This window comes from Geotrypetes seraphini, chromosome 17, assembly GCF_902459505.1.
Source record: "Geotrypetes seraphini chromosome 17, aGeoSer1.1, whole genome shotgun sequence".
Lineage (NCBI taxonomy): Eukaryota > Metazoa > Chordata > Amphibia > Gymnophiona > Dermophiidae > Geotrypetes > Geotrypetes seraphini.
Window position 1 is genome coordinate 28,109,435 of NC_047100.1, and position 17,601 is coordinate 28,127,035.

At 43.9% G+C, this 17,601-nt stretch overlaps 1 protein-coding gene across 4 annotated transcripts in view; it reads left to right on the top strand.

Annotated features, from left to right (window-relative positions):
* The window catches only part of PLXNB1 (plexin B1), a 161,841-nt gene that overhangs the window by 82,399 nt on the left and 61,841 nt on the right, over nt 1-17,601 (top strand). For all 4 annotated transcript variants that reach the window (XM_033926203.1, XM_033926201.1, XM_033926205.1 and 1 more), the window contains 2 exons: nt 4,780-4,962; nt 15,895-16,023. In XM_033926203.1, coding sequence (XP_033782094.1) covers nt 4,780-4,962; nt 15,895-16,023 — 312 coding nt within the window. The remainder of the gene's footprint in view (nt 1-4,779; nt 4,963-15,894; nt 16,024-17,601) is intronic.

Sequence of the window (17,601 nt, forward strand, 5' to 3'; positions counted from 1 at the left end):
TCTGGAATGACTTAAGAACATAAGAAATTGCCTCCGCTGGGTCAGACCAGGGGTCCATCGCGCCCAGCAGTCCTCTCCCGCGGCGGCCCATCAGGTCCATGACCTGTGAGTGATCCTTTGTCTAAAACCTTTCAATACCCTTTCATCATCCTATCTCTGTCTCTATCTATATCCCTCAATCCGCGAATCCTTCAGGAACTTGTCCAATCCCTCTTTGAATCCTCTTAATGTATTTTGTCCTATCACATCCTCCGGAAGCGCATTCCAGTTGTCCACCACCCTCTGAGTGAAGAAAAATTTCCTAGCATTGGTTCTAAACCTGTCCCCTTTCAGTTTCTCCGAGTGCCCCCTCATTCTTGTAGTCCCCAATAGGCTGAAGAATCTGTCCCTTTCCACCTTCTCCATGCCCTTCATGATCTTGTAAGTCTCTATCATGTCTCCTCTGAGTCTCCGCTTTTCCAGGGTGAAGAGCCCCAGCCTTTCTAGCCTCTCAAGGTATGAAAGGTTTTCCATACCTTTTATCATTTTTGTCACTCTTCTCTGAACCCTCTCAAGTATCTCCATGTCCTTCTTTAGGTACGGCGACCAATATTGGACGCAGTATTCCAGATGCGGTCGCACCATCGCGCAATACAGCGGCATGATGACTTCCTTCGTTCTGGTAGTAATACCCTTCTTAATAATACCCAACATTCTGTTTGCCTTCTTTTGGGTTTGTGTTAAATTTGGTGCTCAAGATTTGCTCTATAATGGATTTAATTTTGAAGAACTTTTGCCAAACGTTGTCCTGACCTTGCAGCTCTCCCAGAATCCTTTTGCTCCGTAGCATTTGTCTTCCTGTTAGTATACGCACACTAACAGTGAAGCAGGTGATCAGCTGAAATGTGAGAGGTTAAGCGACTCATTCTCTAATCTAGCGATGAACGGGGGACCATCGTTTTTGTCTGGAGAGGCGGCCATTTGTTTTCTCCTTAGGGGCAATGAGTAGAGAAGTTTTGTGATTTAAGCAGTTGGTTGTGAAGCAGTTGGTTTTCCCTCTGACACTCTTTGTGACCTTGAGGATGTCACTTTACCCTCCAGTGCTTCAGTATAACTAGATTTGTAAGTTAGTTTTGGGAGGGGAATAACTCATATACTTGAACATATAATTAAACATCAGCTCAGTTTCAGAAATGCAAGTAATAAATCTTAACACCTGGGGTTTGGCATGTTAGACAAAAAGAAGTTCTAATAATCAAAAACACAAGTGATAAATAGTGCTCAGTCAAATTAACACCATCCACGCTGGCAGCGGTGTGATCGAGAACATCATGGCACCACCAAGCAAAGCTAATAGTCATTTCAAATATCTTTATCTTGCTGAATCCCGCCAACAAGAGGCAGGAGGGAACGTGTTCCCGCAAAAACTCCTCATCGGAGAAATTTGAAAACGTGGCCAAGTCTGAATTCGAAGTTCCATGTCGGTGTCTCCAATAATGCTGAGTTGGTCCAGATAAGGTTTCAAATTAAACCGCAAATAAAAATAAACATGAGCCTGTGTAAATCAAGGGTAATCGATGACCAACGATCTCAGTGTAAACCTTATCAACCTTGGACCCCTGATGAAGGCGGTTTAACCGAAACCTGGATCGTGTCGGGTCCCTTGGTTTCTTAAAAAGTGGTAACATTAACCGCATTTAATAATAGATATAATACACTTAGCCTGCATCTTGTACGCTTGTCTTCAGTTTTTCCTTGTTTTCCGTGTTTCATTTTCACTGTAGACTGTGTTGGATTATTCTCTTGAGGTTTTTTTTTTGGCAAAACCATTCATAGCAGCTATTGTAGTACCATGGAAACAGTGCCTCCGTTTTCATCAGGTTCATTTTTGGGGGGTGGGGAGGGAGGGGCACCAACCACATGGAGATTGTGGGAATGATCCCCTCTTCCCTCCAGGGGAATTTTGCTCATTCCTACCACCTTTCCATGACTTGGATATTTTGAGCTAGTCGGGTCTAAATACCAATATCCCTGTTTCTGGACACGGATGTTCTTTCCCTTTCTGAAATAGGCAATGACTGGTCCCACCCAAAACATGCAAAGAGAAAGTCTTACCTTACGGTTGTCAATAAATGAAGAAAAGGCAAGAGAGATGTCCTAGCGGCCAAACAATATTTATTTATTCCTTAAAATGTGTTTGTCGTCCCACGTTTCGGCACATGGATATGCCTTCATCACGGGACATTAAAAACATAATATCATTTTTTCGTTTATTAAGCTTGATATACTGCCTTAGTTGCAGCACAATTCAAGGCAATTTACAATAAAATATATCAAAACAAAATATCCAAGAAAATAAAAAGCCAATCGGGACATAAACCATAAAAATATCGAAATTTCCTGCAAAATGCTTTGCCTATTTAGAAGGGAAAAGTTTTATTTTCTTTGAACTGAATCAATTGTTGGAATTTATTGTAGCTAAAGAAGGAGGGGGGAGTGATTATTGTTCAATAGTGTCGCCAGCAGTCCAACGGAACTTTTGGGGGGGAGGGTTTCTCCTAAGCTGTCCTTATGATATACACATATTTCTTTAGTTGGTTATTTCTTTGTTCTTGGGTCATATAATTGGTGGACTAAATGATGAATTATGGTTTCTTAGACTGTTTTGTGTTGCATCGGCCGTGCGCAGCCTGACCGCGAGTGGAATTTTTTTCGTTTCTAATCTATATTCAAGTAGATTTACTTGTTTATATTTTGAAAATTTGAATAAATAAAAATAAAAATGTAATCCCCATATAAATAATATAAAAAAAAACGCATATCAATTGGTCAAATTTTAATGCATATGATAGCTAATAGATATGCTTCGTATATATTGGTTACTTTGGCTGGTTCTCTTAATTCTTCCCCATTTAAATCTGTCTGGCCACTTGATTCTCTGTTGACTGCCTAGATAAGGGAGGGGCAACGAGGGTCAGGATGTCCCCAATGAATACGCATGAGATCCATTTGCGTACAATGGGAGGCAGTGCATGCAAATAGATCTCATGCGTATTCATTGAGAGAAATCCTGAAAACCCGACTGGATTCCGGCCCTCGTTGCACACCCCTGGCCTTGATGTATTCACAATTACATTGTGCTTCGGGTTTTATGATTTGTACTAGTCTCTTGAATTTTTTAAAATTCATTTCATGTATTTTTAATGTATTTTTAGTGTCCCCTGATGAAGGATGTGGCGAAGCTTGGATTCTTGTTGGGGCGAAACGCATTTTAAAGAATAAATGAATATTGTTTGGTCATTAGGACATCTCCCGCCCAAATCATACCCAGAGCCATTCCCTCTTGCCGTATGGCATTTTTCCAGGGTTGGAGAGCCATAAGCTTTGCCCAGCTCCACAAACGTGGAATTCCCTACTTAAAGGAGGAACGTCATAGACAGATTTAAAGATGCCTTTGACCGATTAGTTTCTTAGATCTGTTAAATTTTAGCCTCTGTTCCCCCTTGACTCCTTTGTTGTTTTATCCCCTATTTGTTTTCTTTTCTATCGATTATTGTTCTTCTTATCATTTTTCTCTTTTGTAGCGTATGTCAAGTCCGTCGAGTCTGGGTCAGATGTTTCGTCCTATCTGAAAGTTGTACAACTTTTAATTATGTACATCGCTTTGAAGTATTATTAAGCGATTAATCAAATTTTAAATAAAACTTGGCAAAATCAGCAACCAGACATCCATGCACAACGGACCTCTACTGTAAATGATGGTTTAGGAGCATCTAAAATAATAATAACTTTATTTTTCTATACCGCCAACACCCAAAGAGTTCTAGGCGGTTCACAAAATAAGAAAACGGAACAATTCAGTGATGAAATACAAAACATATGAGAAGCAACAGTACGATATACAGGTTTATACTATTATACTTTGAAGTAACACGTTTCTTGAAGAAATAGGTCTTTACTAATTTCCTACAATAGGATGCAGTTTGTCGAATCATATCGTCTAACCAAGCTTGGACTTTGCCTGCTTGTTAGGCCAAAGTTCTATCAAAAAACGTTTTGCAACGGCAATTTTTGGGATGGGGAAAAGTAAATAAACCAGAAAGATGAGAAGACTTAATCGGATTATGCAATTCAAAGTGAGAAAAAAAGATAGAATGGAGATAATCCAGATAACAATTTATAGCAAATGCAAGCAAATTTATAAAGTATTCTAGCTTTTATTGGTAACCAGTGCAGTTGCCGGTAATAAGGGCTGACATTTTCCTGTTTTTTCAACCCCAAAATTAAACGGACGCTGTATTTTGAATTAACCTCACGGCCTCTTTTACAAAGCCGTGTGGAAACAGCCCCGAAGCCCTTTAATTCTCTATGGGCTTTGGAGCCGTTAGCGCAGCTTTGTAAAAGAGGCCGTTAGTCTTCTGAGGATTGTTTTATAGGATCCCAGATAGATTATATTGCAGTAATCGAGAATGGACAAGATTAAAGCCTGTACTAATAATCTGAAAGAGATAGGGCCAAATTATTTTTTAATGGTTTGCAATTTTCATAGTACGAAAAAACACTTCTTAACAAGTATATCGGTATGTTCCACCAAGGTTAAATGACGATCTAATGTGATTCCCAGAACTTTAAGAGAGGAAAATATTGGATATTCTTGTCCTCTTAAGTAGAGTTTTATCCGTAATTTTATCATTAGGACTAGCAAGAAAAAATCTAGTTTTTTTGGTATTTCATTTCAATGCAAACTGTTCTTCTACACTAACCCCCTTAACCTCGTTGTGTCTGTTCTCCTCCATGCAGGACACGCTGGATGCATATCCCTGTGGCTCCGATCACACGCCGAGCCCAATGGCCAGTCGGATGCCTCTGGAAGCAGTTCCGGTTCTGGAGATGCTGGATACTCAGCTGACAGCTGTGGCCGTGCACGTGGAAGGTGATCACACAGTCGCTTTCCTGGGAGATAGCAGGGGACACCTTCACAAGGTACGTAGTGAGGGTGGTAGCGCCCTCCTCCCTGCCCCCTTCTCCGCCCCCCATCCACTCTTTCCCCGCCCCCTCCTGCCGCACACGTGGGCGTCCTTTCCCTTCCCCCGCACCTCTTTAGCATTCTGAGCACAAGCAGCAACCCGAACCCGCTGCTCCGCACCAGCGTTAGCTCTTTTTCTGGTGCCACCTCCTAGGTGCGGGTCCAGGAAGTGATGTCGGAAGAAGAGCCGACCCTGGCGCGAGCAGCGGGTTCGGGTTGCTGCTTGCGCCCGGAATGCTAAAGAGGTGTGAGGGAAGGGGCGCGTGGTAATGGAGAGCAGGGGGGGGGTGGACGAACCCCTCTCCCCCCCCCCATTACTACAACACCGGAGTGGGCCACAAGATCCGCTTTGAGGTTTCTCTACAGAATTCTTCTGCTTCTCCCTTTTCTGTGGGTATCTCACTGGCTAGATCTCAGCATTTTTTTGTCTCTTTGTTGCCTTCTACCTGCATTGCATGTGTTTCTTTTCATGCCTGTAAATGACATGTCTCTCTCCTGGTGGGTGCTTTGCTCTCTGTGCTTCTCTATCTCTGGTGATGGTTATAATGTTGTACGTTTCCCGGCCTTGAGTCTTTCTGAGTATCTTTGCCGCCTCCATATACCGATTTCCGTCTCTCTTTTCTCTCTAATCTCCACGCCTTCCTTCCCCTTTTAAGTCTGTTTGTTTTTTTAATTGAGACTAAATGAAGTTATTAATAGCCACATGGTAACTGTGGATGAGACAGCCTGGGTTGCTAGTTTTACATTTGAAGTCCTTCCTGTGAAATGGCTGTGAGGAGCTCAGTCTGTTGTATCTGGAGCAGGAGAGCATTTCATATGTGAAACGCAAGGCAACGGTTTATTATATACAAAGTGCAAAATAACATGTTAATGAAAAGAATTCCAAACACATCCCAAAGAGTTTTTATTGTTGGTGTTCTGACGGTTTTGCAGAACTGTCCTTCTGGGTTTTCCTGCCGAGCCAGAACCAGTCCTGGAATACGGCAGACAGTTCCCTTCTCTTTAGCCTTAAGCATGTCAACTGCTTCCCTAACGGTATATATACTGGATATGCACTATTTCCTATTTGTACAGCATCTTGTAACTCTTGAAATATACAGCTCCATTATTCTTGTAACTTCTCCTGGAAATGTCCAGAATTCTCTCTGTAATTATCCTGGAAATGTCCAGTTGTCTCTTTTGTAATCTGCCCAGAACTGCAAGGTTGAGGCGGAATAGAAATCAGTAATGTAATGTAATGTAAAATTCCCTTCTTTGGCAGACTGACACCCCAGCCCCTCTGTGTATCCCAGGATGCACTGCACAGGTTCAGGAAGTCCTATTTTCCATAATGGCGGCACCGAAGGCAGGAGTGAGTGGATGCTTCTGTTTGGGGTGTCACTAGGAAGAAGGGATTATTTGATTTAAGTAGGAAGGTTGGGTCGGTGGGATGGGAGTACCTGGATCCGTCCTCTTTTTAGAGGGCATGTCCGGGCCTCCGGACAGCTTTTCCAAACCCTGCACTTTGTCCGGAGTTTTTGGGTTGTTTTTTTTTGTAAATCTTTATTGACATTTCAAACTTTTATAATGTATACAATTGAAAGAATCAGAAAAACTATATGAAAATACATTCTTATCATCACAATTATTACCTTAAACAATTTTCCGCCCCTTCTTATCCTTGTTATAAACAATAATATGATATTATATATTATACTATCTATATAATTATACTCTTCCAATAAATATTCAACCCCCCCCCCCACCCTCAAACCCTCCCTGGATGTGTAAAGGAATCTAACAGAAACAAAAGAGAATCATAATTTAATTATAACGTAATAAAATTAGTTAATGGACCCCATATCCCATTAAAAGACTTACTAATACCTAAACGTTCTGCCATAATCTTTTCATATTTATATGTTGAACATACAGTTGCCCACCAAAAATTGAAATTAATCCTATCATGGTATTTCCAATTAGATGTGATCATTTGAACCCCTATACCTGTCAAAATCATGAAAAGGCGACTTATTTTTATCTAAAGTGGGTTTAACATGAAGAATCGTTCCACATATTATCGCCTCATATGTCAATGGGATAGATGCTTCAAGAATAAGATTAATTTGTTCCCAAATTGACTTCCTCTTTGGGACCACGTCGGGAGGGCAATCTAGGGATTGGGGTTCAGAGAGGGAGGTTGACGCAGATGCTGGTGTGTTTTGTTTTCTTAAATCACCCTTCCTGTTAGTGCATGAGCCAATCGCTGTTCATTCACTGACCTCCAAATGATTGCTGCAATTGTAATATAACATGCCACAGTATTTTGGGATCATTAATTTTGTGGTAGCAGCCACATGGCTTTCTGTTTCGGTTCTTCTTTGACCTACATAAAATGGGGATTTTTTTTTTTTTTTAATGGGTGACTACACCACAACTCCACCCCTGCTCTGCCGTGTCTCCTGGGCCCAGTCCAAGCAAAAGTAAGAGCAATCTTTGGGTCCAGTGTGCCCCTGGGGAATTTCAGAGGAGCTGGTTTATGTGTCATGTGGAAAAAGCTTAATAATATTACTTCCAAAGTATAAGAATAATTAAGTTGCTATTACTGATCATTTCGGTAGCCCTTAGACACATGCAGCGCTATGCATCAAAACGTAGAAGAGACAGTGCCTGCTCAGAAGAGCTTACAATCTAGACAAGAAAGTGCATCAATGCCCAGTGCTCAGGTGGGAGAATTACAGATATTGGTGCTTAGCAGATGGGTCGGAGTTTGGAATTGAAAGCAGCTTCAGAGAAGTGGGCTTTGAGATGGAGCCTGACGCATCGAGTCCGGATTCCGGAATGTCATTGTTGTTTGAGATTCTGGAATGCTGCTATTTTTTGGAATCCCCAAAGAGTAACAATTTTCCATGCTACTAATCCTAATTTCTATGCTAATAATAATAGTTTCTATAGCATTACCGGACATACGCAGCGCTGTCCATCAAAACACAGAAGAGAAAGTCCCTGCTTAAAATAGCTTACAGTCTAGTGAAGACAGACAAACTGGACAAGAAGTGGAGAGAGGACAACTCCAGGAGTCTGGGTCTCCTCAGTGTTGTCCTTGATCAGTTTTCAGAGGGGTCTTGGTACCTGTTTGTATGCCTAGATTCCTGCATGAGAAAATTTGCGCATAGAGAGACTGGAGAGAATTCTGTGCTTTCACAAGTTGCAGGCAAGTATTCCTGAGGCCATGTAAATTTACATTTTCTGTTTTAGCGCATCATTTCTCTGGGCCCAGGCAGTTTTCAGAGCTTAATGACCCAAATCCATCTGCACCGTTGCATCTGAGTAGCTTGTCTCTGTGTGGCTAACTCAAATTTGTGTCCCATTACGTTTCAACATGGTGGTTGAATGCTACTTAGATTGCGTCTTCTCATTCTCTCTTTTTTAAGAGTGGTCAATGGCACCCTCTGCTGTAAATTCTTGAGATTACAGTTTGTCAGCCCTTGGGCTTGCCTTAGTTCAATTAGTTCAGTTTCCAGGAGATCCCTAATGAGTATTTGTGAGAAATATTTGCATAGACCAAGCTAAAGAACAGAGTTGATGCAAGCAAATCTATCCAGTGTATATTCATTAAGGATCTCCTGAAAACGTGGCTGGCATAGTGCTACAGCCCTTGATGGCTTATGTTAAAAATGCAACCACCAACAAACCCAATGAATATTTGCAGTACCATTTTTCCTTAGAAATATCAGAGCAGTTCACATGCAATTTATGTTATAAACACGAAGCACAGCGAAACCCGGGTCGAGGGGATAATGCTATTGGGAAGCAGTTTTTGTTTGTCACTATTAGTTTTTATGAGTATACACATGGGGTTATCTGTTTTCTGGTAGGAATGAATGTTGAAAAGCATAGAGTGTGCTTTGTGTATTTTAATTTTGTGGTTAACCATTATGTGTTGTTAATACGATTATATTGTGTGTGTGTGTGTGTGTATATATGAAAAATGAATAGAAAAATTGGTGTTACAGTTAGTACTATTAAGGGGGCGAGGTCTGGGGTGGAGATTGGGTGGGGATGGGCACGTTCTTCAACTGCCGGTCCGTGGACCGGTGCCGGTCCACAAAATAATTATTTTATTTCCGCCAGTCCATAGGTGTCAAAAGGTTGAAGAACACTGGTCTTAGGAACCGAGACAACGCTCCTCTATCCGTCTCCAGGCGGGTCCACCCAGTGCAGATACGCCCACATACATTTATTTGTAATTAGAAATAAATATTTCACGATATATAATTACATATTGTTTTTGTGATTAATCACTATGCTTTAATTATGTTCAATTTGTAACAATGAAAATACATCCTACATATCAGATACTTCCATTACGATTCATAACAGTAGCAAAATTAGTTATGAAGTAGCAATGAAAATAATTTTATGGTCGGGGGTCACCACAACATGAGGAACTGTATTAGGAAGATTGAGAACCACTGACCTATATGTATTAGAAGGGGGGGAGGGGACAATGTTCGGGAGGGGGTGGGTTTCTGTTGGTTGGGAGTGTATAGACTATACTGTTGCTGTCATTGGAGGGTTTGATCCTCGTAAGGTGGGGTTGTTATGGGTGATGGGCATATAGATTGGAAAGGGATGGGGGGTTGTCTTTCCTCTCTTCATTTATTTATTTTATTCCTTTTTCTGTACTGTTCTCCCAAGGGAGCTCAGAACAGTTTACATTAATTTATTCAGGTACGCAAGCATTTTTCCACGTCTGTCCCGGCGGGCTCACAATCTGCAGTGTTCCATTTTTTATCCCAGGACAAGCAGGCAGCATATTCTTGACTGATGGGTGACGGCACCGACGGAGCCCCGGTACGGACAATTTTAGAGTGATTGCACTCTAAGAACTTTAGAAAGTTCTAGCTAGGCCACACCGCGCGTGCCTTCCCGCCCGACAGAGGCGCGCGGTCCCCAGTTTTCTTAATTCCGCGGAGCTAAGAAGACGCGTGTTTCCAACGGCTGTTGGAAGTTTTTTCTCTTTTCACTTGCCTTCCCGCTCGCGCATATTTTTTTCTTCATATTTTATTTCTTTCCTTCTTTTTTACCGTTTGTGTAAAAAAAAAAAAAAAAATCTTTTTATTTTTCATTTTTTGTCGATCTGCCCCGGTGGGGCCTGTTGGCACCATTGAAGCCTCCGGCTTCGATTTTGCTACAGCAGTTTTTCCCTTCATGCCCCCGTCACCGGGTTTCAAAAAGTGTCAGCGGTGTGCACGCCCTATCTCCCTCTCTGACCCGCACAAGTGGTGCCTCCAGTGTCTGGGTCCGGACCATAGGGCTGAAACCTGCACCCGCTGTAGTTCTTTACAAAAAAGAACTTTAAAAAATCGTCAAATTCAGCAGCGGATCCTTTTCGGTACCGCTATGGAAGTTGCACCGGTATCGACGTCGGCCACTTCCTCCAAATCGACTCCGACTGCCTCGGCACCGCAAGATACATCGCCGGTGTCGACTCCTGTAGGTAAGCCGGCTAAGAAGCCTTCCCCTACTGTTCTAGGCCCGCCAGTCGAGCATGCAGTGAGCCAAGTCCTGCAGACTGAGCGCCGGCCCCGTAAACGCTCCGCTCCCATTGAAGTCACTGCCTCGTCATCGGCATCGACTTCACCCGAGCGTCGAGCGGCACCGAAGGTACCGAGCAAGAAAAAACCGGTACCGGTGCCATCGGGACCAACGTTGGATGAGCGTATTGCCTCTATCCTCCAGGCCCAACTTAAGGAGCAACTCCAACACTTGTTCCCGGCTCTGTTGACTCCGAACCTTCCAGTGTCGGTACCGACTGAGCCTTCGGTGCCGTCTGTCGATCAGCCTCTTTTATTGTCATCGACTGTTTCGGCACCGCACAAATCTTTGTCCATGCCTGTTCTGTCATCAGAACCAAAACGGCGTGCTACTCCTACGGTGTCGGAACCGGTACTGTTCTCTGAACCCCGTACCGTACTACATTCCCCGGGTACCGTCTCCACTCGGTCTGGTAAATCGGTACGCAAGACTAAGCATACTGAAACATCGACTCCACTTTCCCAGGGCCATTTCCAATCGGTACGGGACCCTGACTTGTGGGACGACTCAGATGATCCCCTCGGTACCGAGGAGGATTACACATCTGATGAGGATGAACCATCGGTGCAGGATACTACTGCTAAGCCAGAGCACTCCTCCTTCACAAAATTTTTAAAGGAAATGTCAGACACCCTGTCTATTCCTTTGGAGTCTGACTCTAAAAAATCCAAAGCATTTCTGGATGCTTTGGATTTTGACCAACCTCCTAAGGAGTTTTTAAAGTTGCCCCTCCATGACATCTTGAGGGAAACTTTTTATAAGAATCTTGAAACTCCTTTGACAATTCCGGGAGCCCCAAGAAAACTGGAATCTCTGTATAAAGTGATTCCAATCCCAGGGTTTGACAAGCACCAACTTCCTCATGAATCTCTGTTGGTAGAGTCAACCCTAAAGAAATCTACAGGAGCCAGTGTGTATGCCTCTGTCCCTCCTGGCAGAGAAGGAAAGGCTATGGATAAATTTGGAAAGCGCCTTTACCAAAATGCCATGCTGGCCAACCGTTCAGGTAATTACGCATTCCACTTCTCGTTTTACCTGAAGCATCTCATTCAACAGGTGACCTCTTTTCAAAAGTATATTCCGGACCGTAAGCTTCCTGCTTTTCAGCAATGTACCTCTAGTCTTTTGCAACTCAGGAAGTTTATGGTCCGTTCCATTTATGATACTTTTGAACTGACGTCACGAGCTACTGCTATCTCTGTAACAATGAGAAGGTTGGCATGGCTACGGGTCTCAGACCTGGATGTAAACCATCAGGACCGGCTTGCCAATGCGCCTTGCCTAGGGGATGAGCTGTTTGGGGAGTCCATGGATACCACCACACAAAAGCTCTCCGCCCATGAAACAAGGTGGGACACCTTGTTGAAAAACAAGAAGAAACCTCCTCCTCCTCGTTCATTCAGGCAACAATCTTCATATCAAAGGAGGTTTTCTGCTCGACCGGCTCAGCCTCATCCCCCTCAACCTCGCAGACAGCGTCAACAGCAGCAACAGGCTCGTCAACAACAACAGCCTACTGTAAAACCGGCTACTCAACCTAAGCCGACACAGCCCTTTTGACTCTCTTCTCCAGAACATTGCCAGTCTTCCTCCCTCATGTCCTCTACCTCAGCCCATAGGAGGTCGACTACAGGTTTTTCTGTCTCGCTGGGAAGCAATCACCTCCGACCAGTGGGTACTTGCTATCATCGCTCACGGCTACTCCCTAAACTTTCAGACTTCTCCACCGTTAAGTCTGCCAAAAGAGTCTGCTTCCAACAAGGCTCAGTCCCTCCTCCTCGCTCAGGAGGTTCAATCCCTCCTTCTTCTCAATGCCATTGAACCAGTTCCTCTAGACCAGCAAGGACTGGGATTTTATTCCCGGTACTTTCTTGTACCCAAAAAGACCGGAGATCTTAGACCAATATTAGATCTCAGGGATCTCAACAAATGTCTGGTCAAGGAGAAGTTCAAGATGTTATCTCTTGCCACCCTATACCCTCTTCTCTCTCAGGAAGACTGGCTGTGTTCCCTCGATCTCAAGGAGGCGTATACTCACATTCCAATTCATCTGATGTCCAGACAATATCTTCGCTTTCTTGTCAACCAACATCATTACCAATACAAGGTGCTACCCTTCGGCCTAGCCTCTTCTCCCAGGGTATTCACCAAATGTCTGATTGTGGTCGCAGCTTATCTCCGCTCCCACAATTTTCAAGTCTTCCCTTATCTGGACGACTGGCTCATCAAGGCTCCTTCTCCTCAGTCCGTTCACATAGCCACCAATCAGACCATTTACTTCCTTCGACTGTTGGGGTTCGAAATCAATCTACCCAAGTCGCACCTCATTCCAACTCAGTGACTTCAATTCATTGGAGCCATTCTGGACACTGTTCGGATGAGGGCTTTTCTGCCTCCAAACCGCCTTCACACCATCCTTCATCTCTGTCAGCAGGTGTTCCAGGAAACTTCCATCTCTGCAAATCACATGATGGTGCTCTTGGGACACATGGCCTCCACAGTACATGTCACTCCCTTCGCACGTCTCCACCTGCGTACCCCTCAATGGACCTTAGCGACCCAGTGGTCCCAAGCGACGGATCCTTGTTCACAACTCATATCTGTGACCTCGTCTCTTCGACAGTCGCTTCTTTGGTGGTTGAAATCCTCAAATCTATCCAGAGGTCTACTGTTTCATCTACCTCCTCATCAACTGGTCATCACCACGGATTCCTCCCCCTATGCATGGGGAGCTCACTTGAACGAGTTCCAAACTCAGGGGTTTTGGACCACCCAGGAAAAGAAACACCACATCAATTTCCTGGAACTCAGAGCGATGTTTTACGCCCTCAAAGCTTTTCAACATCTCCTTTTTCCTCAGGTTCTTCTCATTTGCACAGACAACCAAGTTGCAATGTACTACATCAACAAACAAGGAGGGACGGGATCCCGTCCTTTGTGTCAGGAAGCTCAAAGGATTTGGACCTGGGCGACTGCTCGTCACCTATTCCTGAAAGCAGTTTACATCCAAGGGGAACAGAATTGTTTAGCAGACAATCTCAGCAGAATTCTTCAACCTCACGAATGGACTCTCGACCCCTCGACTCTCCAGTCCATTTTCTCTCAATGGGGCACTCCTCAAGTGGATCTTTTTGCAGCTCCCCACAACCATCAACTGCCCCTGTTTTGCTCCAGACTTTACTCTCCTCACCGTCTGGAACCCGATGCATTTCTCCTGGATTGGACCAATCTCTTCCTTTATGCATTCCCTCCTCTTCCGCTCATGCTGCGCACCTTATTCAAGCTCAAGAGGGAACAAGCCACCATGATTCTCATCGCTCCATGGTGGCCCAGACAGCATTGGTTTTCCCTTCTACTTCAACTCAGTTCCAGGGAACCCATACCTCTTCCTCAGTTTCCTTCACTACTTACACAGCATCAGCAAACGCTTCTTCATCCCAACTTACAGTCTCTGCACCTGACAGCTTGGTATCTCTCGGGCTGACTTCAGCACATGCTCTCCTTTCTCAGCCTGTCCGTTCTATTATTGATGCCTCCAGGAAACCGTCTACTCTTCAATGTTACCAACAAAAGTGGTCTCGGTTTTCTTCCTGGTGCCTGTTACATCACCATAATCCCATATCTACAGCAGTGGGACTGGTGTTGGACTATCTATTGTCCTTATCTGACTCTGGTCTTAAATCCTCTTCGATAAGGGTCCACCTTAGTGCCATTGCAGCTTTTCATGAGCCGATTCATGGAAAACCCCTCTCAGCTCATCCCTTAGTTTCAAAGTTCATGAAGGGCCTTTTCAATGTGAAACCACCTCTTAAGGCCCCTCCTGTTGTATGGGATCTTAATGTGGTTCTTTCTGCGTTAATGAAGCCTCCTTTCGAGCCGTTGGCCTCAACGCATTTTAAATTTCTAACTTGGAAAGTGGTCTTTCTAATAGCTCTCACTTCTGCTAGGAGGGTCAGTGAGCTTCATGCACTGGTGGCGGATCCACCTTTCACTGTTTTTCACCATGATAAGGTCGTCCTCCGCACACATCCAAAGTTCCTTCCTAAGGTTGTGTCTGAATTTCATCTTAACCAATCCATCGTTCTACCTGTTTTTTTCCCAAAGCCTCATTCTAATCCAGGTGAACAGGCTTTGCATACCTTGGATTGTAAACGTGCTCTGGCTTACTATCTTGATCGCACCAAACCTCACAGATCATCTCCTCAACTGTTTTTGTCCTTCGATCCTAACAAGTTGGGTCATCCTGTATCTAAACGCACTCTGTCTAATTGGCTTGCTGCTTGCGTTTCTTTTTGTTATGCTCAGTCGGGCCTGACACTGGAAGGTTCTGTCACGGGCCACAAAATTAGAGCTATGGCAGCGTCTGTAGCTTTCCTCCGTTCCACTCCTATTGAGGAAATCTGCAAGGCTGCTACTTGGTCCTCAGTTCATACTTTTACATCTCACTATTGTCTGGATGCATTCTCCAGACGGGATGGACACTTCGGCCAATCTGTTTTACAAAATTTATTCTCCTAATGGCCAACCTTCCCTCCATCCCTCTTTTTGTTAGCTTGGAGGTCACCCATCAGTCAAGAATATGCTGCCTGCTTGTCCTGGGATAAAGCACAGTTACTTACCGTAACAGGTGTTATCCAGGGACAGCAGGCAGATATTCTTGCGTCTCTCCCACCTCCCCGGGTTGGCTTCTTAGCTGGCTTATCCTAACTGGGGACCGCGCGCCTCTGTCGGGCGGGAAGGCACTCGCGCACGCGCGGTGCGGCCTAGCTAGAACTTTCTAAAGTTCTTAGAGTGCAATCACTCTAAAATTGTCCGTACCGGGGCTCTGTCGGTGCCGTCACCCATCAGTCAAGAATATCTGCCTGCTGTCCCTGGATAACACCTGTTACGGTAAGTAACTGTGCTTTTTGGCATTGACATTTGCGTACTTATTATTCAGAGGGGGGGCAGGGTGTGGGACGTTTTCTTCAATTGATGACTGTTGTGTTCATCGATGAGATTATGATGTGGCTGTTTTATATGGTCATCAATAAAAATGGTTGCTTCTAAAATGGGAGCGGGAAAAAAAAAAAACGGCAAAGGACAACACAAAAATGTTCAGGCTGCTCACATCTAATCTTTCACAGCGCTTTTGAATATTCACGGGTAAGACACTTCACAGCATAGTGGCTTCTGCTATACAGATGTGCTTTGGAATATCCATATTTTTGGATTTCACTCCAGCTTATGCTTCTCTCCTTCTGCTTTAAGACAGAATATCATGTCTGTAATCCATTGGGTCTCTTTTCCTTTTCCTCTGTTTCTTCCAGGTTTACCTTGGGGCAGCAGGAGAGTCCGATGAGTATACGTGTCTAACTGATCTCTCAAACACGGCAGTATGTGGAGACCTACTGTTTGACCAGTCGGAGAGGCATCTCTACGTCATGACCCAATCAGCGGTGAGAGAGAACTTCAACAGTGTAACAAAGAAGACGTTTGTTTTCTCTGTCATTGCTATAGCCATGGTTGTTCAGACTTTGTTGTTATCTATTTTCAGTGTACGAGTTGACGGAACAGGGTAGATCGATGGGGGCCATGGTCTGACCAGTATTTTGCCTGACATAACATCAGCAACTAGAAAACGTGGGGAAGGAAACGGAGGTTGATCTCTTTGGACCCTCCAACCGAAACAGTGTTCTGATTCTTGTTCAGTGGCGATACTATGTCTTTCCGTTGTAATCATGAACAGATTAGATGCGTTTGTGTATTTTCATGCCTTTTCTTAAATCTGTATCTGACTGATCTAAAGCACTTTGTGTGTGAGCTGTCAAGACTGCACTGGTCCCTTCTTCAGGTGGTTTAATGGGGTCTGAGAAGTTTGGCCATAGATGGTCTAACCTTGTATTCTTGTCAATCTTAGTTATGACTGTGAAGATCACATAGTAACAACAATAATAATAATTTTATTCTTATATACCGCCAAAGCCATAATAGTTCGAGGCGGATTACAACAAGAAGTGCTGGACAATCAGGGAATGAAACGCAATATAAAATCATCAGTACGTACAAACAATGTGAAAGTAAAAACAGTAAAGCCTTAACTTACAAATCGATTAAATAATTTTGTTTTTACTAATTTTCTAAAACTGAAGTGGGATGAGGAATACGTAATGATGTTCCCCAACCATTCGTTCAATTGACCTGCCTGGAAAGCGAGAGTTCTATCCAAGAATCTTTTATATCGACAGGCCTTTATTGTAGGATAAGTGAACATATGAATTCTACGAGTAGGCCTGTTAGAACAGTTCAGTTTAAAATGAAAGACCAGATATTTAAAACAAAGACACAAGATACAAACCAATTGACCCACCCATGCTACCCTATCTGTTCCAATTACCAGCCATAGAAACTCAATCAATTGTAGGAAATTGGTCCTACAGTGGAGGCCGGTCCAACTTCATTGGTTCTTTATCATCCTAGGCAGATGCACACACAGGTTCCCACACCTAATCTCACACCCACACCCTCCACCCCTAAGTCTTATTTGTGGCGGCCGTTTGGGGGGTAGGTCTCGTTATAGTTTATAAATCTTTCCTTAATTGCTTCTGATCATTTCAGCTGTACATGGCTTAAATAGCTTTTCACTTTCTGCATGTTGCACTGTCCTCTACACTCCCACCTCACAATCGCGTACAGACACAGGAAAGTGCTTGCTTGAGGTTACGGCAGCGAGGTGGGCAACGTTCCAGGACAATGGTAACATACCGAGGGCCTCAAAATAGTACCTGGCGGGCCGAGTTATGAGACCAATGGTCTAGAGGCTGATGTGTGCAGACCCTTCCCCACTTGTCTCTTTGCTGTGTAAACCTTAGGTGTGTTCTTAGATTTATCTACCCTCTTTCACTTTCTCTCCTACCACTTCTCCCCTCCCCCCAACCCCCACCCTTCATGTTACTCTAATATAAGTAGGAGAGGGCCTATTGTGTTAAAAGACCAAATTTAAAGACTTTTCTGTTTGCAAACCTATGAACGAGAAT